This window comes from Emys orbicularis, chromosome 18, assembly GCF_028017835.1.
Source record: "Emys orbicularis isolate rEmyOrb1 chromosome 18, rEmyOrb1.hap1, whole genome shotgun sequence".
In the NCBI taxonomy this organism is placed as follows: domain Eukaryota; kingdom Metazoa; phylum Chordata; order Testudines; family Emydidae; genus Emys; species Emys orbicularis.
The window spans coordinates 11,212,783-11,239,106 of NC_088700.1; the positions used below are offsets into that span (position 1 = coordinate 11,212,783).

At 43.9% G+C, this 26,324-nt stretch overlaps 2 protein-coding genes across 5 annotated transcripts in view; both read right to left on the reverse strand.

Moving 5' to 3' along the window:
• Positions 1-11,628, reverse strand: part of PRRC2B (proline rich coiled-coil 2B) — a 73,257-nt gene extending 61,629 nt beyond the window's left edge. For all 4 annotated transcript variants that reach the window (XM_065418839.1, XM_065418838.1, XM_065418837.1 and 1 more), the window contains exon 1: positions 9,957-11,628. The gene's annotated coding sequence lies outside the window, so the exon portion shown is untranslated. The remainder of the gene's footprint in view (positions 1-9,956) is intronic.
• Positions 11,629-20,101: 8,473 nt separating this feature from the next.
• LOC135891251 (small ribosomal subunit protein uS17-like) lies at positions 20,102-20,654 on the reverse strand. Its single transcript, XM_065418767.1, has one exon. The coding sequence runs from the start codon at positions 20,631-20,633 to the stop codon at positions 20,157-20,159; it is 477 nt and encodes a 158-aa protein (XP_065274839.1). The 5' UTR covers positions 20,634-20,654; the 3' UTR covers positions 20,102-20,156.
• Positions 20,655-26,324: the final 5,670 nt, after the last annotated feature.

A 26,324-nucleotide genomic window follows, 5' to 3' on the forward strand; every position in this document is an offset into this window, starting at 1 on the left:
GAACCCCTGGAGGATTCAGCACATGTACTACTATATTTTCTAAAAGTCATTTGCCTTCCACCTTGCCCTGCTGAAATTCCTGTGAGAGCTGAACACCCAGGGAAGAGCTCATGGAGATGCAACATCCTCACTCCCTCAGCACCAAAAGAACAGGACTTCTCATGATCAAACGAATTAAAACCAAACTGAGCACCTCCTGTATTTATATGCTTCTCCCACACAACCTATTAGGATGGACTCACCGTACTTTAACCCCAGATTTCACATGGGCTATAGAATATTTTTAATTAAGTATTTAGATATTTGAACATTTCAATAACAAACAATATTTAGCTCTTATTGGGATCTCAAGTGATGTACAGAGGAGGGTTAGTATCATTATCCCTTTTTACAGCTAGGGAAACTCAGGCACAGAGGGAAGTGTTGTGTGATCTTGGGCAAATCACTTCAGTGGCAGAAGGAACAGACTTCAGGTCTCCCGATTCTCACTCCAGGGCCCCTTTCAAAGGACCTTAAACACTTATAGTTTTATAAATAACAACACACTAACTGTTCACTACTGAAGCCTCAGAAGCATGGGGACTATTGGGTAGGAAAGAAAAGTAGAAAAATCCATGAAGGAGCAATGTTTGTAAAGAAAAATTGAAGAGGAGAGAAAAACTGACATGGTAGTTCTGTTGTGTATCTGACAATAATGCCCTTCAGAAGAGAATTACACTGTATGAAAATCTAAAATAGAGACAATGGGCCAAAGCCTGCTCCTCTTCCCCATGCAAGTAGCTCACTGAAGGCAGCAGGAGTGCTCCCATAACTACAAGTGAGCATGAACTGATCTCAAGTTATAACAGGTGCACAACTGCTCACGTTGTTACACCTATCAGCAACTCAGAGTCACAGTGATTTCCACGACTGACCAGTCAACTTTAAAAATTCAATAATTTAAGCTAATAAATTCTTCCAATGTGCCACATGGAGCCCACGTATTTCCTTCTACTTGAAAATCATTATAGAGAGAGTCTATCCAGCCAAGTAACCCAGGTGCTTTACGATAAAACTGATCTACTTAAGTAACTGAATACACAAAACAACATCTCCAGCATCAAAACACAAATAAATACCATGCACTAGCTAAAGCCCTATGGAGGCCTTGAATGTAGCGTCCATGATATTCATTTGTATGTGCACTGTGTCACCTTGGTGATCTTGATACACGCTGAAGACCAGAGGTACGAGGTATAGTCTGTAAGTACTGAAATATATTTAGGTGGATGGGAAAAGAGGAAGCATTCATTTAACCTAGGGAAGGGCATGTTTTGAAGACAGACAAGCCACACTCCGATAATTGCACTTCCAGCATAAAGAGAGAAATAAAACCGATATAATGAGATTCCAGAACTGTCACTCTGAGGCCTAGAATGTCTTAAGTCAATGTGAAGTGATGGAAACAGCTACAAGCATGGTTGGCAGCTCTTTTTGTTCAGAATAGTTTAAGTCCAAATTTTAAGTTCTCAGCTCCCCCCACCCAACTTTATGAATTACTACACCCATGGGACAGTGCAACTTTTAGCTAGTAGTAAGCTAATAAAACACAACTCTTGATGAGTCTTTCAGTAGATGACAAGCCTGGAAATTTATTGCGTATGACACTAGCACACATAGGGGTTAGGACAAATGGGAAAGGGATCATTAGAGGCCACACAAAATCAATTTGTTTCCTCTGCACACAACTGAGGTAGGATTTTGGAAGTCCATGTCAAGAATATGACCTACCACACCTATAGACCAAAGAGCTCAGCTTCACAAGATTTGGATATTAGGTAGCCTATACCTCTCCACCCCCTCAGGATGTCTCCTGACTACACTGAATTAGCTTACACTCTGGTTATCTTCACAACCATAATGATTAAAGACAAAAAAATAGTTTCAAATCCACAGAGATTAAAGGCCAAGTCTTCACCACAATATATACAAGGGAAAGTTTCTTACTTGCCATTGCTGAGTGGATTTGTCAAGCCCTGTTGATTTGAATATAAAATCTTCTCCACAGGAAATGGTGAGAGTCCCATTGCCTGCCACCTTTAGAACTAGACAGGACAAAGTACTAGTACGTGTACTGTAAGGAACAATACTGCACTGGCAAGGAGATGAATAAATCATTCTCTATTTCAACTTTTTCTGGTTTCCCACATTCATCAAATCTGTTGAAACAGTTGGGTCAAACTACAAATAAAATTCACAGCAATTCAGGCAAGTCTGTAGTTCAAATACTACAGTATCTGAGATGTAAGTTCCTAAAAAAGTATTTCCAATCCTTTCCCTTTAAAAAAAAAATACCATTATAATACCGCATTTCACCCCACCGTTGGTTTACATGTAGCCAGTTACTCAAAACACTTGGTTGCACTGGATATGCACATTGAGGTCCATGGGAAATTAGAGCAGGGCAGATTAGCGAGATTTAAATCATCAAGTAAGAAACCTCAATTTCAATCACTGGTTTTGTGTTTTGAATTTGTACTTTTCAGTTATTTCCCTGAAGAAAGGTGGATTCTCATTGGCTGGTAACCATTAAAACATACTGATTTGCAATTATAGCCTTCATGCTAAATTTGGTGCTGCTTTTTGCTAACCAACAGGACATGTTATATGTATATACATTTATGTAAGCAACCATATAGCTTAACTTACATTTATTCAGATTCTTAATTTTTATATATTTTATATAGTTAGAAAATGGTGAATGATGCATTTATTTACTAAATGATGATTAACAACATATATTTTAAAAGCATTTATTTATTTGTTTTTATTAACTAAAAGTACATTAAATGGGATGGATATATAACAAAAAATAGTTTATCAAAAGTTTACCAAAATATGTTTTGTATTTAAAACTAATTTATTAAACAAAGGAAGTATTATTGGTAATTAGCGAACTAAACTGATTATCTCTGGTCACCATGTCACCAGGGGTCACCCAATGAAATTCATAGCAGGTTTAAAACACACAAAAGGAAGTACACAATGCACAGTCAACCTGTGGAACTTGTTGTCAGGGGATGTTGTGAAGACCAAAACTGTAATGGGGTTCGAAAAGAATTATGTAAGTTCATGGAGGACAGGTCCATCAATGGCTATTGGCCAAGTTGGTCAGGGATGCAACCCCATGCTCTGGGTGTCCCCAGTCTTTGACTGTCTGAAGTTTGGAGTGGATGACAGGAGATGGATCACTCAATGATCGCCTGTTATATTCATTCCCTCTTAAGCACCTCGCACTGGCCATTGTTGGAAGACAGGACACTGGGCTAGATGGACCATTGGCCTGACCCAGTATGGCCATTTTTATGTTCATGTCCTCCAAGATTTTAGAACTAGTAGATCTCATCCTTTCATGCCTAGTTTTTACTCGTAGTTGGAAGAGAAAACAAACTTACTTTCTTTTTCAGCTCCCAGTTTCTCAACTTTGAATGAATTAGCCATTGAGCTGAACTAGTTACATAAACTGAAATGAATCAATTATTCTCTCTGCACCTCCAGAAGAAGCTACTGCTGTCAAAGGCTGGTTTAGCACTTCAACAAACTCTCTGTTCCGGGTACTTAACCAGTGACTTCTTCCACCAGTTCAGTGGTTTGACTTTCTTTAAAATTTGGCAGCAAACATGTACTATTTAATACTTTTGTTTAATTTAAATTATGTTAGTAGATTATAATAAAGTAAAGCCTTAACAAAAGTTGTCCATTTCAAATTTAATTTTAAATTTCAACTTTATTTTTTAAACTTGAAAAATATATTTAAAATAAACTAATTTAAATTAAAAAAAAACCAAATTAAAAATTAATCACTGATTTTTTTTTTTTTTTTTATCAACCATGAATTAGAGAAAGTGCTTAATAGGGAAAGGGCAACAGATACAAGGAAGTGAGGTTTTTACCCACGAAAGCTGATGCCCAAATAAATCTGTTAGTCTTTAAGGTGCCACCAGACTCCTTGTTGTTTTCATATTATAGTGTGAGTAGCACTTTTAACATGCTTGGAATAATGAAAAGCTCTGCTTAGGTCTTCTGAAAAGCAGCTGTGTTCTTTATGCAGGACATTTGGACTGAGCACTGCGGGATAGGAAGTGAGAAACATTTCACCCATATATTCATACTTCTCATTTACATAGGCTTTTCACGTGTGGATTTACAAAACACTTTACAAAGGCGGGTAAGCATCCTATCAACTTTACAGATAGGAAAACAGAAATCTAAGTGACTTGCCGACTGTGGATTAGTGGCAAAGCCAGGAACAAAATCCATGTCTCTTGACTCCTGGTGTACCTCTCTCTACTGGCTTACACTGCCCTCCTGCATGTTGTAGGACGGCCTGCACATGATTCAATTATAGTCTACAGCAAGTATCCTGGTCTGCAGAATACTGAAAACATTCTAGATGGCTCACCCTGTACACTGCCCTAAGTATTTGGTATAATCTTGTGGCATGATAAAATGCTATATTCCTCTTGATTGCAGAACAATGACACAATTAGCACAATATCAAGGGTGCACTCATCAATGACCGGCAAGAAACTGTCCCTGGTTAATTGGGGGCTTGATATTCAGTTTTTCCAAAAATTAAGCTTCTCGCCCTTATGGCTATGAAGAAAACTCTCCAGGATGTGACTTGATGGGGCATTGCTTTTCTGTAAATTCAGAAAAACATAATGAACCAGAGACATATGAACTGCCTAAGTCCAAATGCTGGCACAGCAGGAGAGAAATTCTTTATCCCTGCCCTTCAGCCCACTCCAGGACTGCTACTCCAGCCTCAAGACTAGAGTAGCCTATTGCACATTTGCACCTGCCCTTGCACCACATGTAGGTGGAGATACCTGACAAAGCTACATAGCAGCAGCCCTGACACTAAATCCCCATTGTAGAAAGGCACGCAGGACGCTCATGAACTGTATGTGACACACACATATCCAATGCAGGCTTCCTAAACCCTGTCCCCAACTACTCCTTGCAGTAGATCTACCCCAGCTCCACTGCAAGAAAGTCCTGTGCAGCTACATAGGAGGAGAATTCCCTCAAATCCCTCCACCACTGTTTCAATGGGGTGTTAATTCTGCAGTCCGTTAGCTTTACTGCTATATATCTGAAACTCCCGGGAGGCTTCAAACGTTCCATTCCAGCCAACCACAAGCCCTGTGCTCATGTCAAGCATCAGTATACAATAGAGTAAGTCTTCCTGCTAGTGACAATGGATGATTTGTCAAGAGCTGCCAGCTCATCTCACTATCAGAAAGATTTCCTAGATTCCCCCACCTTAATTTCATCCCATAACTCCAAGTTATTTCCTTATGTACCACCCAAAAGAACTCCTTTTTCTCTTTGATTTTTACATCCTTCTGATAACTCTAATCACCTTTTCTCACACTCAGTCAAGGTGTGGCCCTTTTAATCTTTCCTCCTAAATCAATGCCTGCTGCCTTCTAGGAGTTTTTGTTGCTCCCTTTAATTGATCAACACTTTCCTGGTAATACAGGTGCTCAAAACTGGACAATATACTCTAGATGCAGCTGCACCAGAGTCACAGGGGATGATGATCACCTCCACATGCCTCTGCATTTACAGCTCCAAAATTGCACTAGTTTCCTTGCTGTCTTTTACCTACAGATCTTTTAGCACAGCAACTCCAGAGATGCCAGTCCCCTCCAGTTCCACAGTCAAATACAAAAGCGCTGTTGCTAGTGGAAAAGGCTCAGGCCTACTCTAGATGTGGTCTTACGGCTTCCTGACAAATTCAAGTTTTACACATACAAACCTTCTAACAATTTTGCTCCAAAACATACAGCTCCCTCATCTCTGCACCAACATGACAAAAACCTATTTCCTACTCTAAACCTACATGTATACACACCCACACACCGAGTTCTTGAATGCTACATAAGAAGTTTCTGACAATCTCTCATAATGAAACCAAGTCATGTTTCAGTGAGTTATAACATTATATTATAGCCCTCTGCTTTATCCACATTTATTCTTCTCTGGAAAAAGTTTTTATCCAAACAAACTTGTGTTGCAGTCACAAATCTGCACACATCTTCCCCTGGAAGAAACTTTTGGGAGTGGATTATGTTTGTTTTAGTAATGAAAAGTCAGTTTATTTCAATAGCTATCCAAAAAGTTGTGCTTAGGAAGAAGAGATTTACAGTTCACCAGCTTTTACCTGTTCAGAATGTTTCTATGGGGCCATGTGACAAATATCTGAAAGACCCACATTTATGTTTTCTCTGTTCCCAATGACAAGCTAGTCAAACTAGGGAGCTGTGAGATTACTAGCCTATTCATCCTTCCCCTATTTCAAATTAACATTTACTATCCTAGAAGTTCTCCCCCCACACACTTCAATTTGGGCAGTCACAAAAGGAAGTCTTGCTACAGTGAGATCTCTTTGTACCGCGAAAAAATAAATAATAAGGTTGTCATGATTTAAGTACTACTGCAACATGAGTCCTAACCCTACTGGTCCTAAAGTACATTAAATTACTTGGATAAGTACAATGGAAATCTTGGGCAACTGATAAATGTGAACCCCAAACAGCTGATTATTTGTGAAAGGAACAATAGAATACACACTGTATTTCAAAGGTTAGGTGCACAAGAGGTCCTACTGCGACACCCAAAACTATGGCCCTGATCTGGCAAGCTGTACTTCATCTGGGACAACTTGCAGGATCAGGACCTAATATGCTGTTGGTGGCTATGCAAAAATACCAGCACTCTATAGAGATCTTAGAGATTTTTATATTACATGAGCACTCAAATACTCCAACCAGAGATCAGGCCCCATGGTAGCAGGCACAGTGCAAACGTGGATTCTAATACTATCCCAGTCTGATAAGTCATAATGTTTTGATAAGTATTATTTATTTTAGCACACTGTTCAATGGAAGTTAGTTCCTAAATTTACGTGCTGGAAAAAGCTTTAATAAAATCTAATACTAAAAGGGTGGTAAAAAGTCTTTTTTTTTTTTAAATTCCTTACCTGAATTACTCAGGTTAAAAACTAAGATTTTTTTTAAAACCTCCATTTACTTTTCCCTGGTTTTGCAGGGTTTTTTTTGTTTGTTTGTTTTTGTGCTTCAACCAGCTTGGACAAAATAATTTCACTTTTTGGGTTTCAGGCACTAGCAAAAAGGTACGATGTTTCATTTGCACATGTTGCAAGGCTGGATTTAACACCAAACAAAATATTCAGTGAATTAAGAAAAATTTAATGTAGCCATTTCTACTCAAAATAGTTTCTGTGAAACGGTAAATAAATAAAACCACAAGTTACAGACTAAACTCCTGACTGGAGTTATAAAATGAACTCTGCATCCAGCTGCATTTCAGGACAATGCTTTAAGTGAAAACAAAATTATGTAATCATATTTTTATATATTTCAACAGATTTGTTTCCATTTAAAATTTGCCCTGAAACCTGTGCAGCATCCACTGGACTAGGGTAAAGAACCAAACAGTGAAAGTGACTAAAAAGTGAAACAGACCAGCTTATCTTCAATGTCCAAGCCAAATTAAGTCCAAAAAGAAAAATTCAGAAGCAATGGTGAAAGATACATTTGGTTTTAATTCCTCGAATTTTCCCAATCCTCTATGGATTTTTTAATGTAATTTTTAACCTGACGTCTTCATTTGCCTTAAAGAAAAAGCACATTTCAGACTGGTCATCATGAAAATAGAGATTAACACTGAAGATCGGTTATTAATCCTTCACACCTCAAAAATATAAACACAAATGGGAAAAAATCTCAGTCCTGTGAGGAGCAACATGACCGTTCCACCCACCCAGAACACACACCACTGACTTCAATGGGGCTCTGCATAGGCCCAAGGTTTGATCCACTTGTAGTTCCTTACAGAATCAGGGCCAATTCATCTATAGCAAAACTGCAGTTAAAAGTTTTAGCTACTCAGGGACTTGGCCTAACAGAGCACAATGAGAGCAGCACCACCCACCACTTTCAACCTCTCTGCCCCAGGGCATTTTGACTCTAAATTTATATTTGGCAAATCCACCTGTCAGATGCCAAGACTCCAATGCAAGCTCTTTGGGGACAGGGACTGTCATTTTCTATGTTTGTACAGTGCCTAGCACAATGGGGCCTGATCTAGTTGAGGCATCTAGGCACCACTGCAATGAAAGTTTTAAACTAACTTACAAATCCTTAATCAGGACTCAATTCTGCAAGATGAGGGGCATCCTCTGCTAGTACTGAAAAGGGAGTATCGAAGCTTTCAGTATCAATGCCCATCCCACCCCCCAGTCTCTAGAAACAGACACAGGGCCTTGAATATTTACATAGCCTGTTTATATTATGCCAAACACTAGTACCATTAAAATAAAAATGCTTCATTATATGAAAGTATTAATCCATCAAATACAATCACTGCCTCCAAAATTTCTGCTCCGCTATCACCTTTTCTACATACAGAGCCTTTTCTACACAAAGCTATGAAGAAAAAAATTCATAACAAAACCCAAAACTCAGGATCAAAGAATGTTTGCAACCACTCAAACCAAAGCCCACACAGTTCTGCTAATCAAAACATTAACAAACTCTAATAAGATGCATGGAAAAAACATTACATGTCGAGTCAAGACCTGTTTCAGGACTTTCATCTCCAGCACACACACTCCCAAAAGCCCAGAAACCAGAAAAATAAAAGTAAATTCTTTGCTAACAATAAAAATATATATTTTTAAAAACCACGTCTTCCCAGATCCAGCATCAAAACACAAGAAACATCCCCACTACATTTCACAGCCTTAGAAGCTGCATTGTAAACACTCCTCCACAAGCTCCATTTCAGCTCTTAGTCTGGTCTTTGCACAGCTACAATAAATACAACAATAAAACAATCGGGGCTGCAAAACTGAGAGGTCTTGTTGAAATGTCGTGTTGAAACATACATTGCAACAAGAATCTCTTCACTGTAAAATCAAGATAGTTATTTCTATTTTCAACCGCCTTTGCAGAAAAGAAAACAAAAATCGACTAGTTAGTTTAATTTAACAGTGTGTGTTTGTTATTATTTCATACACCATCGTCTGTGCCGTAGCAGAGCAACGGGGGTGGGGGGACAGGATGCTGTGTAGCGTGTATAGTTTTATAATCCCAGATGGGGGAGGGTTTAGCAGTTTTAATAGCAGCAGCAAAACACACACACACCAGGCCTCCCATGACCGGAGCGCAGAACCAAAACAATGGGGCTAAACACGGGTTTTTAAACCCCCCCCACACACACAAAATCCAAGCGGGCAAAGCCCCCCATATTGATGAGAGACCTGACATGTGAACCCGACCCCCACACCTCTACGCCCCTCTCCCCCTAGCTAGGCGTGGGGGTGGCCTAACAGGCCCCACATCTGCTATTCACGGAGGGAGGCTCCATCCCCGACTGGTTTTTGCAGACGCCAAACCACCGTCACAGGGGCTAGTTCCAGAATTCAACAGCCCCCTCTCGGCCGGGGCAGACGAGAGGCTAATCGCCCTGTCCTCCAAACCCGGCGCCAACCCCCCTGACACGCACCCCAACCCCATGGGGTTCAGCCCCCATTCTTTGTTCCGGGGCGTGCGGGGCTAAAGCGGGGAGCGGGCTGGGCCAACAGCGGGCACTGACTGCCCCGGCCAAGCGGCATTTGGGGTGCGGGGCTCAGGGCCGCGGCAGGAGGTGCCCCGCTCCGGGCTGGGGGGAGACGGAACAGTGTTCATGAGCCGGGGGGGGGGTGAAATGGAGACAAAGCTGAAGAGGGGGAGGGGGAGGGGGAGGCTGGGGCTGGTTCCCTCAGGGCTCCAGGCAGCCTCTGGCTCAGGCTCCATTTTAGGGCAGCCTTGTCCCATCCCCCCGCCGCACCAACCCCCCCCGAATAAACCCCCTCAGCCCCGCCAGCCGGCCCCAATACCCACCTGTTGTGGTTGTCGGGAGCCGGGTCTGCCTGGGGAGCCGAGTCAGGAGGGGAGATGGGGGCTCAGGGAGCAGGATGGCTGCGGATTGAAAAGGCAGAGGCGGCGCTGGCTGGATTGCGGGATCTCTCGCGCTGGCTGCCTCTCTGTGTCTGTCTGCCCCTCCTCCTCCAGTCCTGCCCGCCCGGCCTGTCAATCCCCGGCCTGGAGTGAGCAACTCATCCCGCAGCCAGAGGCCTACAAACCGGACAGCGACACCTGCAGGGACCCCGGGGGAAAGCCAGGCGCTCCGCTGCCCAGAGGGGTTAATGCCAGAGGGAGAAAGCAAAAGGAGAGGGGAGAAAGAGGGAAAGAAAGGAGGGAGCGTGCCAGGGAGGAGAAGAAAGAAGGAGATTGAGAAAGAATGAGAGAAAGAGAGAATTAAAGAGTCAAAGACAAGAAAAAAGGGGAAAGAATAATTGAGAAAGAGGAGAGATGGGGAGGGGCCCACACACCTGTCTAACCCCAGGATCTGCTCTGGGGAGCTCTCTATAGTTGGATTCCAAAACCTCAGGGATTTTGGGGAGGACAGAACAGTCCGTGCCACCATGGTTACAGGCCATGAAACGGGACATGAAACTGATTGCAGGAGGAAAGTGTGAGCTTGGTCCTGCCAAGACAGGCTCCAGCAGCAACAGCTCTGGGATCTTTGAGCCTTGGCATTGTCAGGATTACTTTATGGTCAGGCAGCAATTATTCTCCTGCTTTAAATAAAAAAAAAAAAAAAAAGCTGATTAGATGTACATGCAAACGGGAGAGAGAGAAACCTGAGCTGAACAGGAGGAGGTTTGGTCAAGGAGCAGTCAAGAGGGAAATATCAGACTTTCCCATTTCTCATTTTAGGCAGGTATGGGATGAAAGTTGAGGAGGAGTCTTCCCATTGCCTTCAAGGGTTTTAGATCAGGCCCAGAGTGTGCAAAGGATGAAGCAGTTTCTCAGTAAGGTGAGAAGCCAGGGAATTTCTCTTTCACCCCTCTCTCTAAACATTAAATCAGTTCCCAATCTAGCAATGATACAACCCCCCTAAATGCCTCATCTATGTGTCTGTGGGAGTCATATCCTTGTCTGTAGCTCCCTGACCTTGATGTGGCTTCAGACCCTCCCAAGAATGCCACAAATCACTGGAGCCACCATCTCCCAACAGCTTTATTTTCTATAGCAACCTGTATCTCCCCAAAAGTGACACCATTTGGGCCGTGCCCTGGGGCTTCCACCATGTTATTGCGAGTTCTGTATTCAGAGGGCTTGCAGGATCAGGCCCTGGAATAACAACAAAAGGGAGAAGCAAATCAAGAGACAGATATGGCCAGGGAGGAAAGAGAGATTATCAGCGGAGATTTTGTCACACACAAGATATGGCACAAGTAGCATCAATTAAAGTTTCACCTACCTATACAGACTGCCTGACACGTGTTGCAGCCCTGCCCTGGAGTGACCACCTTTAACACTGAGATGGGAGATCATTTTCCATAGCCCATTTAGTTCACCTCTTTATTAAGGCTGCCAGAAAGAGGCCCAGTTAATGACAGATGTGGTAGCACAGGGGTTCTGAAACTGGGGGTTATGACTCCTCAGGGGGTCACAAGGTTATTACATGGGGGGTCATGAGCAGGGCCGGCTCCAGCATTTCTGCTGCCCCAAGCAAAAAAAAAAAAAAAAAGCCGCGATCGTGATCGGCGGCAGCAATTGGAGGGGGAAAAAAAAAAAAAAAAAAAGCCGCAATCGGCGGCGGCAGTTCAGCGGCAGGTCCTTCGCTCCTAGAGGTAGTGAGGGACTTGCCGCCCCCGAATTGCCGCAGGTGCCGCCCCTCTCCCTTGGCCGCCCCAAGCACCTGCTTGTTAAGCTGGTGCCTGGAGCCGGCCCTGGTCATGAGGTGTCAGCCTCCACCCTAAACCTTGCTTTGCCTCCAGCATTTACAATGGTGTTAAATATATAAAAAGTGTTTTTCATTTATAAGGGGGGGGGTCACATCCAGAGGCTTGCTGTGTGAAGGGGGTCAGCAGTACAAAAGTTTAAGAACCACTGAAGTAGCAGTTTTGTGGCATGGATACCTGTGAGACCATTTCACAGTGGCTCTCAGCTACCTGTCAAATGCTAAGCCTTTTTTCTTCATATCTCAATTGTATTTAAAGTCTCACTTATGATTCTTCTTTGATTTTACAATCAGGGAATCCCTACAGCCAGCAGAGAATTCCCTCTGCCTAGCATACTCCTGTTTACATTGGGATACATGATATGATGGCAATAGAAAATTTATTTAATTCTCCTTTATTATGACATTCATATTTGGTGCCCATCACTGTGCCATGCACTGCTGTTGTAGGAGGTTTCAGTATAGATCTTCATCACCTCCTCCTCCTCCTCCTCCAGCATCAAAACCTTCTCCCTTGAGGAGCACATTTCTTTCAGCTCCTATAAGGACTCTGCTATCTGAAAGTGTCGACTGCTAGTGTGGGCAGAGACCTCCATCTCATCTCATCAGCCATGGAAACTCCTTCCCTCAGATCTCTCCCATCCAGCCTTAGGGCAGCCTAGTAGAAAGCTTTTGGGGTTGCAGCCTTCCCTGCTAAGTTACATTACCTTCCCAGCTGTACCGGTCTTTGGGTCCAATCCCCTCCTTATATAGCTGGGCCAAGATAAAACCAGTGGGTAGTAAGGTCCTGCAGCTGCTGGGCCACTACATTCTGGTGTGCTCCCCATGAAATGGTTGGACCCAGAACCAGTGGCAATATGCCTCCAGAGTCCGTCTCTGTCTGTTTAAAATGGCAGCTTTTACCTCTGGATATGAGCCAGACTGCTCAGCACTCAAAGTTCTGTACACTGCCTGACCCTCTCCCATTAGAAATGGTGCCAATCACATCAACTCTTTCCAGCTGACAGCACTGGCCACTCAAAGGCCTTAAAAGTCATCTTCCAGCCACAGCTTTGCAAACCCAGGGCCAGGCCTGCCTCAGCTGCCCTCTCCAGATCCAGCAAGACTCCCTGGAGTTCTCCAGGCATTTCAACATTTGCCCTTGGTGCTGGGGTTGGGCCTCATGCCGTTGAATGGCAAACTGAAATTTTTGCCACTTCTGTTAACTGCAGAAGGAGTGGCTGGGTCTGTGGCTGTTCTGCCAGCAGACAGACAATATCCTCCATCCTTCCTCTCCATAGCTGTCAAAAACGAAAGACAAAAAAACAAAGGGTGTGAGGTCTGGCAGCCTGGGTTCTACCACCAGTTATCCCAGGGGCAGTCTGACTGTAGCAACCTCTGTACTTACCAGGACCCTTAGTCAAGGAGAACTTTGTTGCACCATGAGGGGAAAGAGGACCAAGGCTCCAGTAAGGCAGAAATCTCTGCATACACTCAGAAGTTATGTGTTTCAATTGCTTAAAATTTTATTATAATTGATTCTTTATTTTTCAGACTTGGCAAAACTCAATTTCCTTACTAAAGGCTCCACTGTGAAGTTTCTAAGTTCTACCAGTTCTTAATAATCTGATTGAAAAAAATAGGACTCAATTTTTTTTCTTTATAAAAAAGGAGCCATCTTACTATTCTGTAGCAGAAAGAAGAACAGCCCCTTGTTGCAGGCTGATCAGCAGAGTTTACAAGGTATCAGAGCACTCAATGCCTGTCCCTCCCTCCCAGTGGAAGGTGCTGTTATTGCCATTGGGCTTTTCCCATAGAAAAGTGTTCCTCAGAGAGTGATCAATGCCTGAGAAGTAGTAGTAGCCCCTAGGCTATGAGAAAACAGCTAGGCCCAGTCACCTGGATTTCTGCAGATTGGAGGTGTTTACTCTAAGATCCAGTCACCAGCAGTAATGCCGAGGGAGGGAAGGCCTGAGCAGATGCTTGGTCCATGTGCCATGTTCCTAAGTGGTGCTGCGAGCCTATTATCCAGACATCAAGCCATCAAGAGATTCAGCAGTACTGCAAAAAACGAACAAACCCATAATCATTCTGTATGTCAGCGTCCGTCCATTACTGGAGTCAAAATATTCCATTTGTATCTCTCTTGTCTCACTCTCACTGTATCTCATCTCTTCTCTCTGGAGAATGTTGGCCATTCCCTCTGTTCCTCATCTTACAGCCGCTCAGGTGGAACAACCCATCCTCCTCTGGACATCAGCACACTCTCACTCACACAGTCTCATTCAGAGAATCTGGGCATCAGTCTGGTACATTTGCTTTTCTTTCTGTCTGTCGCTATCCATTTTCCTCCTCCTGGGCAGGCAAAGTAAACTCTCTCTCACTTGCACATGAATATATTTTCTATCTTGTTTCCCCAAAGAGCTTGATCCTTCTGAGCACTGGTATAGAATATTGTACAGGTCCAAGCAGGGCAGAGAGCATATATGGGCATGTTGCCCCCTGGTTGCTCCAGCCTTGTTAGCAGCACAAGGCTAAATACTAGGGCTGTAAAGTGATTTTAAAAAATGAATCACGATTAATCACATGATTTAAAAAAATAATCATGATTAATTGCACTGTTAACACAGAATGTAAAGTGTACTGTGATCACTTTATATTTATTTTTATTGCAAATACTTGCACTGTAAAAAACAAAAGAAATAGTATTTTTCAATTCACCTAATACAAGTACTGTAGTGCACTCTCTTTATCATGAAAGTTGAACTTACAAATGTAGAATTCTGTACAAAAAATAACTGCATTAAAAAAATACACCATTCCAGAGAACATGCATCCATGCTTCTCGATAACGATCCAAAGCAGAGTGGACTGACATGTTCATTTTCATCATCTGAGTCAGATGCCACCAGCAGAAGGCTGATTTTATTTTTTGGTGGTTCGGGTTCTGTAGTTTCCGCATCTGAGTGTTGCTCTTTTAAGACTTCTGAAAGTATGCTCCACACCTTGTCCCTCTCAGATTTTGGACGGCACTTCAGATTCTTAAATCTTGGGTCGAGTGCTATAGCTATTTTTAGAAATCTCACATTGGTACCTTCTTTGCATTTTGTCAAATCTGCTGTGAAAGTGTTCTTAAAACGAACATGTGCTGGGCCATCATCAGAGACTGCTTTAACATGAAATATATATATTGCAGAATGCATGTAAAACAGAACAGGAGACATACAATTCTCCCCCAAGGAGTTCAATCACAAATGTAATTAAGATATTATATTTTAACGAGCGTCATCAACATGGAAGCATGTCCTCTGGAATGGTGGCTGAAGCATGAAGGGGCATACGGATGTTTAGCATATCTGGCACATAAATACCTTGCAATGCCGGCTACAAAAGTGCCATGTGAACACCTGTTCTCACTTTCAGATGACGTAAATAAGAAGCAGGCAGCATTATCTCCCATAAATGTAAATAAACTTGTTTGTCTTAGCGATTGGCTGAACAAGAAGTAGGACTTATAGGCTCTAAAGTTTTACATTGTTTTGGTTTTGAGTGCAGTTATGTAACAAAAAAATCTACATTTGTAAGTTACACTTTCAAGATAAAGAGATTGCACTACAGTACTTGTATGAGATGAATTGAAAAATGCTATTTCTTTTGTTTATCGTTATTACAGTGCAAATATTTGTAATAAAAAATAATAATATAAAGTGAGCACTGTACACTTTGTATTCTGTGTTGTAATAGAAATCAATATATTTGAAAATGCAGAAAAACATCCAAAAACATTTAATACATTTCAATTGGTATTCTATTAACAGTGATTAATTGTGATTAATTGTTTTTAGTTAATTGCGTGAGTTAACTGTGATTAATCAACAGCCCTACTAAATACCTCTTTAATATGATGAGGATTGTTCTTAAATCCATATCTGTTCCCTACCCTCTCCCTGCCCTTTTTATCCTGGACTCTTATGAATAAGAGAGTGGAAGTGTCAGGTCTTGAGATTCACGAATGCTCAGTACAGAGTGCTTAGCCTTAGTGTGGGCACATGTAGCATCTGCTCACATTTGCACGCCCTGCTGTGCACAGAGCAAGGGCTTTTGCAGAATCAAGGCCAACATCAGCTGATTGATGAGGAAGAGGGGAATGAAACATCTCGTGTTATTAAATGTCATAAAATATCGGTCACATTATAAAAAATAAGCAAAGCCCACAACTCTGCACTTTGTAACATCAGATGCTGCAGTGTCCCTCTTAGATCCATCACTCTGTGATCACTAGTGTAGTCACCAGCACCCAAACTTTAGGAGAGTGACTTACTTGGGCTGCACTAGAATGCACTCAGTTTCATGCACACCTGGTGCTATAATAAGCGGTTCTCCAAAGGTCTACTGTTCATCTCCAAGGAAACATTTCAAGGCCAGGGAATATAAGTGCCAATTAATAAACCCCAGTGTAGAGTTCAAGAAGATGAAATAAACAAGCAAAAGATAATAATACATTCATTTATATAGTGTCCCCCTCTGCCACAGCACTTAAACTCATTGCTCATCCATCCACTCTTATCATGTAGTGGTCAGAAATGTCATGGCCACTGCTAAGACAGTGTGGTATTGGTGAGATGAGAGCTGGGTGTGAAGTGAGGACTGGAAGAACCACTCGAAAGAGTGCAACAGTCATGACTTTCAGAGGTACTACCTCTGCTTCTACACCCCATACATCAATTCCACAAAGACTTGACTGGTCAAGTACTCTCAGATGGTAGCCTCCCTAAACCAACTCCCATATTTAATAGGGTGAAACAAGGCTGCGGGCTGGCACTGATCCTCTTTGGTCTCTTCTTCACACCCATTCTGAATAATGCAACTGACCACCTTCAAAGGGGCATCTACACGAGGTATAGAACTGATGAAAAGCCTCTTCAGTCCCAGAGGCTTACTGCAAAGACAAAAGTCTTTGAGGAACTCATACATGAAACTGTTTTTGCAGATGATTGTACTCTGTTTACTCAGTAAAAGTGAGCTTACCCTTCATGGGTTCTCAGAGGCAAGTGAGTGAGAGTGTGTTTACTTTGCCATCCCAGGGAGAGGAAGATGGATGGAGACAAAAAGAAAGAAATGGACTCACCAGCAGCCTGGGGCGGGTGGGAAATGAAGTCCTCCTCCAACCAGCCCCATCAACTATTACCACTGAGCCAACATCACCATCAATGTATATATAAACTAAAGATCAACAATCACTTAACATATCATGACAGTACCATCTCAAGTGATGGTTTCCTGGATCAAAAAATATCAAACAGATTATGAAAGGCAACCCAGGCTTTTGGTGATTTCACCATAGGATACTCAACCTGCATACCATCAAACCGCCAACGAAACTGATGATACACAATGCAGCAGTGATACCATCCCTTTTATATGGGTGTGGGTCAGTTTATTGCAGACACATCAAGCAACTTGAAAATTTTCGCATGCGCTGTCCTGTGGGCCAGCTCCAGCTCATTGGCCACTAGGTGGACCACATTTTTGAATTCTGGGGCATGCAATGCATGTATTACATACATAGACGGCATGCTGCTGCTCTTGGTAACCAGTGTTGGGTTGAAGGTCTCCCCTGCAGTAGGCTCTGGCTCCTTTCTTCCCTAGCTGGGAAATGACTCATCAAGCAAGGTCTCCTCTTCTTGTGAAGGGGAATTCTGCATGCCTGGGTGAGGCCAGCTGTCTGTGCTTCTCCTGCTCTTTCTTTAGCCAGGCTGGTTGTTTCCCACCTTCTCTCTTTCTGTGCAGGAGGCCTTCTGATCCCATGTCTGTAGAGAGACCTGGGATGAGTCCAGCCAGCTGGCACTCCTCTGGGGTTGACTCCCAGGGTGTTCTGATGTGCCAGGGGATGGGAAGAGAAAAGAGCCAAAGTTCTATGTGCTCTTTTCACATGGGGGAGGGGGAGGCTAGGCATCATGGAGTACAGAATTCTTTGGTTTCAGAGGGGTAGCCATGTTAGTCTGTATCAGCAAAAAGAACGAGGAGAACTTGTGGCACCTTAGAGACTAACAAATTTATTTGGGCATAAGCTTTCGTTGGCTAAAACCCACTTCATCAGATGCATGCAGTGGAAAATACAGTAGGTATATATATACAGAGAACATGAAAAAATGGGGGTTGCCATACCAACTGTAACGAGACTAGTCAATTAAGGTGGGCTATTATCAGCAGGAGAAAAAAAATTTTGTAGTGATAATCAGGATGGCCCATTTCAAACAGTTGACAAGAAGCTGTGAGTAACAGTAGGGAAAAATTAGCATGGGAAAATAGTTTTTAATTTGTGTAATGACCCATCCACTCCCCGTCTTTATTCAAGCCTAATTTAATGGTGTCCAGTTTGCAAATTAATTCCAGTTCTGCAGTTTCTCATTGGAGTCTGTTTTTGAATTTATTTTGTTGAAGAATTGCGACTTTTAGGTCTGTAATTGAGTGTCCAGGGAGGTTGAAGTGTTCTCCAACTGGTTTTTGAAGGTTATAATTCTTGATGTCTGATTTGTGTCCATTTATTCTTTTGCGTAGAGACTGACCGGTTTGGCCAATGTACATGGCAGGGGGCATTGCTGGCACATGATGGCATATATCACATTGGTAGATGTGCAGGTGAACGAGCCCCTGATGGTGTGGCTGATGTGGTTAGGTCTTATGATGGTATCCCCTGAATAGATATGTGGACAGAGTTGGCAACGGGCTTTGTTGTAAGGATAGTTCCTGGGTTAGTGTTTTTGTTGTGTGGTTGCTGGTGAGTATTTGCTTCAGGTTGGGGGGCTGTCTGTAAGCGAGGACTGGACTGTCTCCCAAGATCTGTGAGAGTGAGGGATTGTCCTCCAGGATAGGTTGTAGATCCTGGATGACAATGCCCTGGAGAGGTTTTAGTTTTAGTTGGGGGCTGAAGGTGACAGCTAGTGGCGTTCTTTGGCTGTCCTTTGGCAAACTCTGACCCCAATCCCATCATGTCTGGGAGTCAAAGGACCTCCAGCTGCCACCTTATTAGTAATTTTCTCTTTGCTGAAGTCACTGGGTGAGAGGTGAACCGGGGGCGGGGGTCACTGTGACCTGAAGAGCATCCCTATGCCAGAAGGCAAGGGGCTCCCTCGTATGTAGCAGTGAGTTTCAGCTGGCCTGACCAGCTCAGTGTACCCCAACTCCCTGTTGTTATAATTTATATCTGAAAGGTGTCATGTAACACATCATTGGAAAACCAGCACCACACTGGTCATTAATATCCTTGTGAAATGTTTGTAACAACATTGTAGGTGAAATTATTAATACTCACTGATATTATGTTTTGGAGACTGTAAACAGTCAAAGGAGGCATATCATTTTTTTTCAAGACAAAGGGGAAGGCAAACGTCTCTGGCTTGGAGGCTAACTGAGCCAGATGTGACCAGAGACATGGACAATGAACTATTCATTTGTATTGGCGGTTGTAGGAAGGACATGCGCACTGTAAAATCACAGGAGATACAAAATTGACATGGGGTCAGCTCACTGGGGGCACAGCAAGCAGAGCCAACCTGAACACCCAAGAGGGCTTCCTGACTTGTAAGACAAAGACACTCCCTTTGGGGATATCAGGAACAGAGAGAGACTCCATCTTGATGCTTCATCTTAGGAAACAAAGGAACCAAGTGATCTGATCTTTGATGGATCCTGGACAGGCTGGAAAGGAGACTAGGGGTGAGAGAAACCATCTTAACCAAAGATTGCATCTTGTGAGGTTGTTTTAGTCTGTGAGATGTGTGTTTTCACTTTTATTTGTTTGTAACTATTTCTACCTTTACTCCTGCTACTTGGTATCCCTTAGCCCAGTGGTTCTCAAGCTGTGATCCACAGACCACTGGGAGGTTCACAGATTATGTCTAAGATTTGCAAAGGGGTCTGCACCTCCATTCAAAAATGTTTAGGGGTCTGCAAATGAAAAAAGGGTAAGAACCACTGCCTTAGCCTATGTCCTTTTGTTAATAAACTTGTTTTATTTGTTTACTATAAACCAACTCAGTGCTGTGCTTGAAGAGAAGCGTGTATTTACCCCAGTTAAGTTAATGAGCTGCAACGTACTGACTCTTTAAAAGAGCAGCAAACTCCATACCGCCTGTGAATGACCAGTGACAGGGGCTGTGCATTGCAGAGAAACGTCTCTGAGGAGCTCAGGGCTGGAGTTCACAACTGTTATCTGCTAGGCAAGGTTTGGGCTGTGAGAGGCTTGAGGAGTCTGTTTTTTTTTATTTTTACAAAAGATTTTATTCATCCTGATCATCCATTTGTCGCCTTTAAAACTTCTGGAACTGCTTCTTGGTGCCAGCAGTCTTTGTGACCTTGAGGACGTTGAATTGGACTGTCTTGCTGAGGGGACGGCATTCCCCCACAGTCACAATATCCCCAATCTGGACATCCCTGAAGCAGGGGGAGAGATGTACGGACATATTCTTGTGGTGTTTCTCAAAACGGTTGTACTTGCGGATATAGTGCAAGTAATCTCTGCGGATGACGATGGTACGCTGCATCTTCATCTTGGTAACCACACCTGACAGAATACGACCACGAATAGAGACATTACCAGTGAACGGGCATTTCTTGTCAATGTAAGTGCCCTCAATGGCCTCTTTGGGGATCTTGAAGCCCAGGCCAATGTTCTTGTAGTAACGGGGGAGTTTCTCCTTGCCTCCCTCTCTCAGAAGCACACGCTTCTTGTTCTGGAAGATGGTAGGCTGTTTCTGATAAGCCCTCTCAGTCTGCGTGTCCGCCATCTTGCACTGCGCGAGGCAACAAGACAGACAGACTGGCATGGCAGGGAGCTAACACCCAATCTAATCTCCAGCAAAGCACATGCTTGCTAAGGCAGAAGGGTAACACAGTGGTTCCCAACTCTGCGTATCCCCTGCAGCATGTTAGTTACAAAAGCAAGACATAAAAGCAATTATTTCCCAGTGTAATCCACAGATCAAGTGTTGGCTGTTCCCTTTCTTCACTCTACCACATTCTAGACTGCCCTACAAAGAAAGCAGTGACTGTATAAAACCAAGAAGTCAGCTCAATGTTTGAGGTTGCCAGAGTATGTTTTTGAATTCTGCAACCCCACACCATTCTTCCTAAGCGAGCAGTGACTGAGTGAAGCACAAAACCCAAGTGTCCATTTTCAAGGTGCTAACATGAAATCACTTGGAACATGGCTGATTAAATAAGAGGAAGCTACTATGCTTCCAACAAGTGGATTTACTCCTGGAGTTATAGCACTGACCTCTCTCTGTCGTCCCCTCAACAAGAACCAAATGCCAGTTACCTGATACTGTCGGTACTTCTGAGTACACCTGGTCAACTTCTGAGTACACCTGGTCAACCACTTCATGACATAAGTCTTTCCTCCTGTGTTGCTTTAGAAAAAAAGGGCTGTTCTTCCTGCTCATCCTGGTTGATGACTATCAATGGCTCCATTATTTTGAAGTTAGTGACAGAGCACTTTGTTGCTTCTGTTGTACAGCCTTTTAGATGCAAAATACTTTTGACTAAGTGCACAGGTGAAACTTTCACGGAGTCTGAATTCCCTAATTGGAAAAAGGCTCGGGACAAATTTGAGAGGCACCAAGCTTCTTCGTGTCACCACAAAGCAGCTGAAATGCTTCAAATGACCACAAAGAAAGCTGGTGACATGCTAAGTTTTCAGTTCTCTCAGAAGGGCACAGGAAGATCCTAATGAAAATTCTAGTAGTACATGTCTTGCCAGCCAAGGTATTGCACTGAGAGGCCATTATACTAAACAAGCTGAAAATATACCCTTAAGTGGAGAGGTTGACTGCAACTTTATTCATCTGCTTTGTTTGCTGCAGAATACGATCAATACTTCAAAGTGGCTGAAAAAGAGTGAAGACAAATTCACAAGTCCAGTTATTCAAAATGAAACAATGGAAATTGTGTCTCAATGGCATTGAGGGGGATTTCTGAGGGAGTTTCTGGGAAGTGGTATACAATGATCAAGGCTATACAATTATGGTAAATTAAATAACATTCTTCTCCAACAAAAAGCAATTGCAGTTGCCTGTGTTATGTGGGTGATGACATGAATGGCTTGTACAATCAACTCTTCGCAAACAATATGGCCTGTACATCCAGTGAGGTAATCATACCAGTAATTAGCTATACATCAGTGGTGGCCAACCTGAGCCTGAGAAGGAGCTAGAATTTACCAATGTACATTTCCAAAGAGCCACAGTAATACGTCAGCAGCCACCCCATCAGCACCCCTGCTCCGTTCCCAGAGCCTCCCACCCACCAGCAGCCCCGCCAATCAGCGCCTCCCCCTTCCTCCCACACTTCCCGATCAGCTGTTTCATGGCATGCAGGAGGCGGGGGGGGGGGGGGGGAAGAAGCAAGGGCATGGCAGGCTCAGGGGAGGGGGCAGGGCAGGGGTTGAGCAGTGAGCACCCACCGGCACATTGGAAAGTTGGCACCTGTAGCTCCAGCCCCGGAGTTGGTGCCTATACAGGGAGCCGCATATTAACTTCTGAAAAGCCGCATGTGGCTCCGGAGCCACAGGTTGGCCACCCCTGCTATATATCATTGTGTCTAACTCTGGGGAACAACAACTGTCACAGGCAATGCTATGATGTGAAGCTTAGCTGAGTATCGAGGGTAGCAAGCAGAGTGCTACAAGCTACATATCTCATTGCTATGGACATGCTTTGAATTTGGCATGCCAGGACACTATTCAAAATGCTATTCTGAGAGATATTCTTGGAACTGCTTACAAAAAATATAAAATCATCCAAACAATTGAAATATTTCAGGACAAAATATGAAGTGTTAAATACACCATAGGCGCCGACTTTCCCGCTTTTCCCTGGGTGCTTGACCCACCCTCTGCCCCTGTCCCTGCCCCCACTCCACCCCTTTCATGAGGCCCCACCCCTGCCCCACCTCTTCCAAACCCTGCCCCGCCTTCATTCCAACCCCTTCCCCAAAGTCCCCTCCCTGCCCCTATTCCAACTCCTTCCCCAAATCCCCGCCCTGGCCCCGCCTCCTCTCCTGAGTGCACCACGTTCCCCCTCCCTCCCAGAGCTTGCTACACCGCCAAACAGCTGTGGCGGTGGCTGGGAGGTAGGCGAAGGAGCAGGAACCTGGTGTGCTCAAGGGGGGAAGAGGAGGTGGGGTGGGGGATGAGGGGAGCTTGGCTGCCAGTGGGTGCAGAGCACCCACTAATTTTTCCCCATGGGTGCTCCAGCCCCGCCCCCGGAGCACCCACGGAGTTGGCGCCCATGAAATACACCACTAGGTATCTGTGTCCTCTATCCAAGAAGATGGACTCTCCATGAAGAAGCATTGGCTTCAATTTCTGAGACCTACCTTGATTGTGTGCAACTTGGGAAGTTGTGAAGGATGCAACGAAAAAGATACTTTAATAAGATCTCAAATCATTGGCATAGCAGCTCAAATGGAAAAGTTTAGCTACCTGTTTGGTATTTGAACTAGGTCAGAAAGTCCTAAACATGATAGACAAGCTGTCTGAAACTCTGCAAAGGTCAGACATTTAATCACCAGAAGGCCAATCTAGTATGAAAACAACACTTAGTTCAGTTCAATCCATCCAATCAGATAAAAGCTATGACTTATTCTGGGAGCAAATCCACCAGTAAAGTTGGAGATAGATGGAATGCCTGAGCTTCCAGGGAAAAGTTCCCAAGAAAATGTAAATAAGGACACATGAACCCAGTTTCCCAAATTCAGCAAAGGAATTTTATAAGTAATTGATTTTACAATGTCCAGTATTCAATCAAGATATGAACAAAAAGGCTACAAAATTATTCAAAATCTTGAAACTCTCATAACTCCAAATGCAACAGAAACAAAAGTTCAAGACTTCCTTCAGGTGTAGGCTTTCGAGTTCAACCATGATCAACTGATTACTCAGCCTCATCTCTTGCGAGCCAGTTGTCAGCTTACAGAAAGATCACTGAAGTCCATTCAGAAATATCTCAGTTCACTCAGCCAGCGTGAACGCTGGCTGCTTTCCAAAGAGGTGAAGCTGAGCATCATTTCAGTGTTTTACATCATAGTAAATCATGGCCTCAAGTAGGCAATCACAGCTCAGACAGCATGTGATTTTCCATGTACACAAGGACAAGACTGATTTACAGAAGAACTCACTTCAGGAAACCCAAGGCAAAGATCTTTGTTTGGAACTTTCAGATTTGTAAGTCATTCTTTGTACCCATGTTTTAAAAAGGAATGCTTGAAGGAGTAGTTTTGTACCATGACACACAACCTGTTGACTTTTAATAAAGTGAGAAGTAAGCTTCTGTTCCAAACTCAGTGTTTCCTTAATTAATGCAATCCCTAAAGATCGTGCCTGCTGATAACTCCCAGTTGTATATGGCCACAAAGACAGTCTCTGCCCCAAGGAGCTTACAATCTAAGGGCCCGATTCACTATTGCCCTGCAGCCCCTTTGGCACTGGCATAGGACCAACAAGGAATAATTTTGGTACAAAAGGGCTTCTGTGGGAGCTGCAGAGCCAACTCTACCCCCTCTTCTGCCATATGGGCCCTAGATGGAATGGCCAGAGCATTCTTATGCCCCAGCTATTCTGCACTCTGCAGCCGGAGTGCAATTTAGGGTAACGTTCAGGGCTGCCTTAAATTGAGCCTGAGGCTGACCTAGCCCCTGCCAGCCTTGGAAGTGGAGAGATGCAATGGCTCCCTGCTGGCCACGTTCTGACAACAATGCAGGGATGAATCCCCCCTCTATGAGGACAAGTGATGTCTGAAAGATGGGGGTCGAGGATGCAGTCAAATACATATAATTTATGTGTGTATATAAGAGACAATATGATGTACACATTTTTATTAAAGTAATCAATAAATACACCTTAATTTGGCCTCACCGTTTCCAAGAGATGTCACATCAACGAATGTGGGATTTGGCTACCGTAGTGTCTATTTATATGACATGTGCACACTTTCCCCACCAGAGGGTACTGTGTGACAAAAACCATCCATAAAGCGGTGGATGGGATCACATCCTAAGAGCACACCAAAAAACCCAGGAAGTTAGCAGTTCAGCGTGCGTCATTAGCCATCAGGGCTGGATCTAGCACAGTGGGTTTTTCAATCTGTGGTCATCCGCGGACTATGTCTAGGGAATCTGTGAAAGGTGGTCGTTACCACAGAACAGTAGTTTTCAACCCAGGATCTGTATGCCCTTGGGGGTCTGCAGACTATGTCTAAGATTTCCAAAGGGGTCCACACCTCCATTCAAAATATGTTAGGGGTCCACAAATGAAAAAAAGCTTGAAAACCATTGGTCTGGGGCGTTGATTTTCCAGAGGGTGGCTGTGAAGGGAAGGCTTTTATGTCCAGCTCCACAGTTAAGAACTACCCAGTAGCACAGCCAATGAAGACCGTGTTTCCCAAAGTGCCACTGGGTTTGGGAGATGCCTTGCACCTGATTTTCCAGAAGTCTAGCTAAATTCAAAGGGAGAGGCAGGTGCTTGGGACTGTAACCCCCTCCCCCGCTGCTTCATTCTCTGTAGAGCATTCTGGGGGTTGCATTATCATCTAAATGTAGCCAACATGCTATTTTCCTTGGTCTGCAGCTACTAGCCCCTTATGGGGCTTGCCTGCCTTGGGGGTTTTTATGTTCACATCATGGTGCCGCACAGTCTCCTGCACTCCCTTTCTGAGAGGAAGCTTCCCTATAACAACATCAGCATGGGGGCATTTGTGGGAGGCCTGCAGCAGTGCATGGAAGCAGCAGACACTGCTGAAAAGCACCTACCTCAGCTAGCCTCAGGTACCTGGCTACAGCTTCAAATACCAGAGTGCCTGAGGGGATACCCCATGAGTCAGTGAAGTTGTATCTCCAGGGATTTCTGGCTTGGAGGAGGGTGCTGTTGAAGTGTGAGGGCACCAAAGACCTTTTGTTCACCTTAGGACTGAGTCAGCATTCTGGGAAATCCTGTCCTGGAGAGGCCCAGGAGAAGGAGAGAAAAGCAGAACAGCGAGGCAGAGAGCGGGGGCAGTGCCCAAGGGGTAGGGAGGAGGAGGAGGAAAGGAAAACTGGGAGCAGACAGATGCGAGAGGGAAGAGGAAGGGAAGCTCAGAGAGACTGGAGAAGATGTGGCAGGAATGGCAAGACAGGGAGGCAGAATAGAAGCAGGGGAGCAGAAGGGAAGGACTAAGCTATCGGGTCTGATTCTCTGTTATTGTAAGGCCCCCTTACACCACTCTGCTACTGTAAAGAGGCCCTATAGGGGAAGAAATGACCTTAGTACAGGCAATGTAAAGCTGGTGTAAGCCCTGCTCCAGCCATGTCAGGGGTGAGGCCAGAACACACTGTGTTTGGGATCTGCTCTGCTCACAAGCCTATGGGGCAGAGGCAGGAGATAAGTTGGAGCAGCCCTGGAGCTGCTCTAACTTCATTGGGGGCTGGTCAGGCCACAGAATACA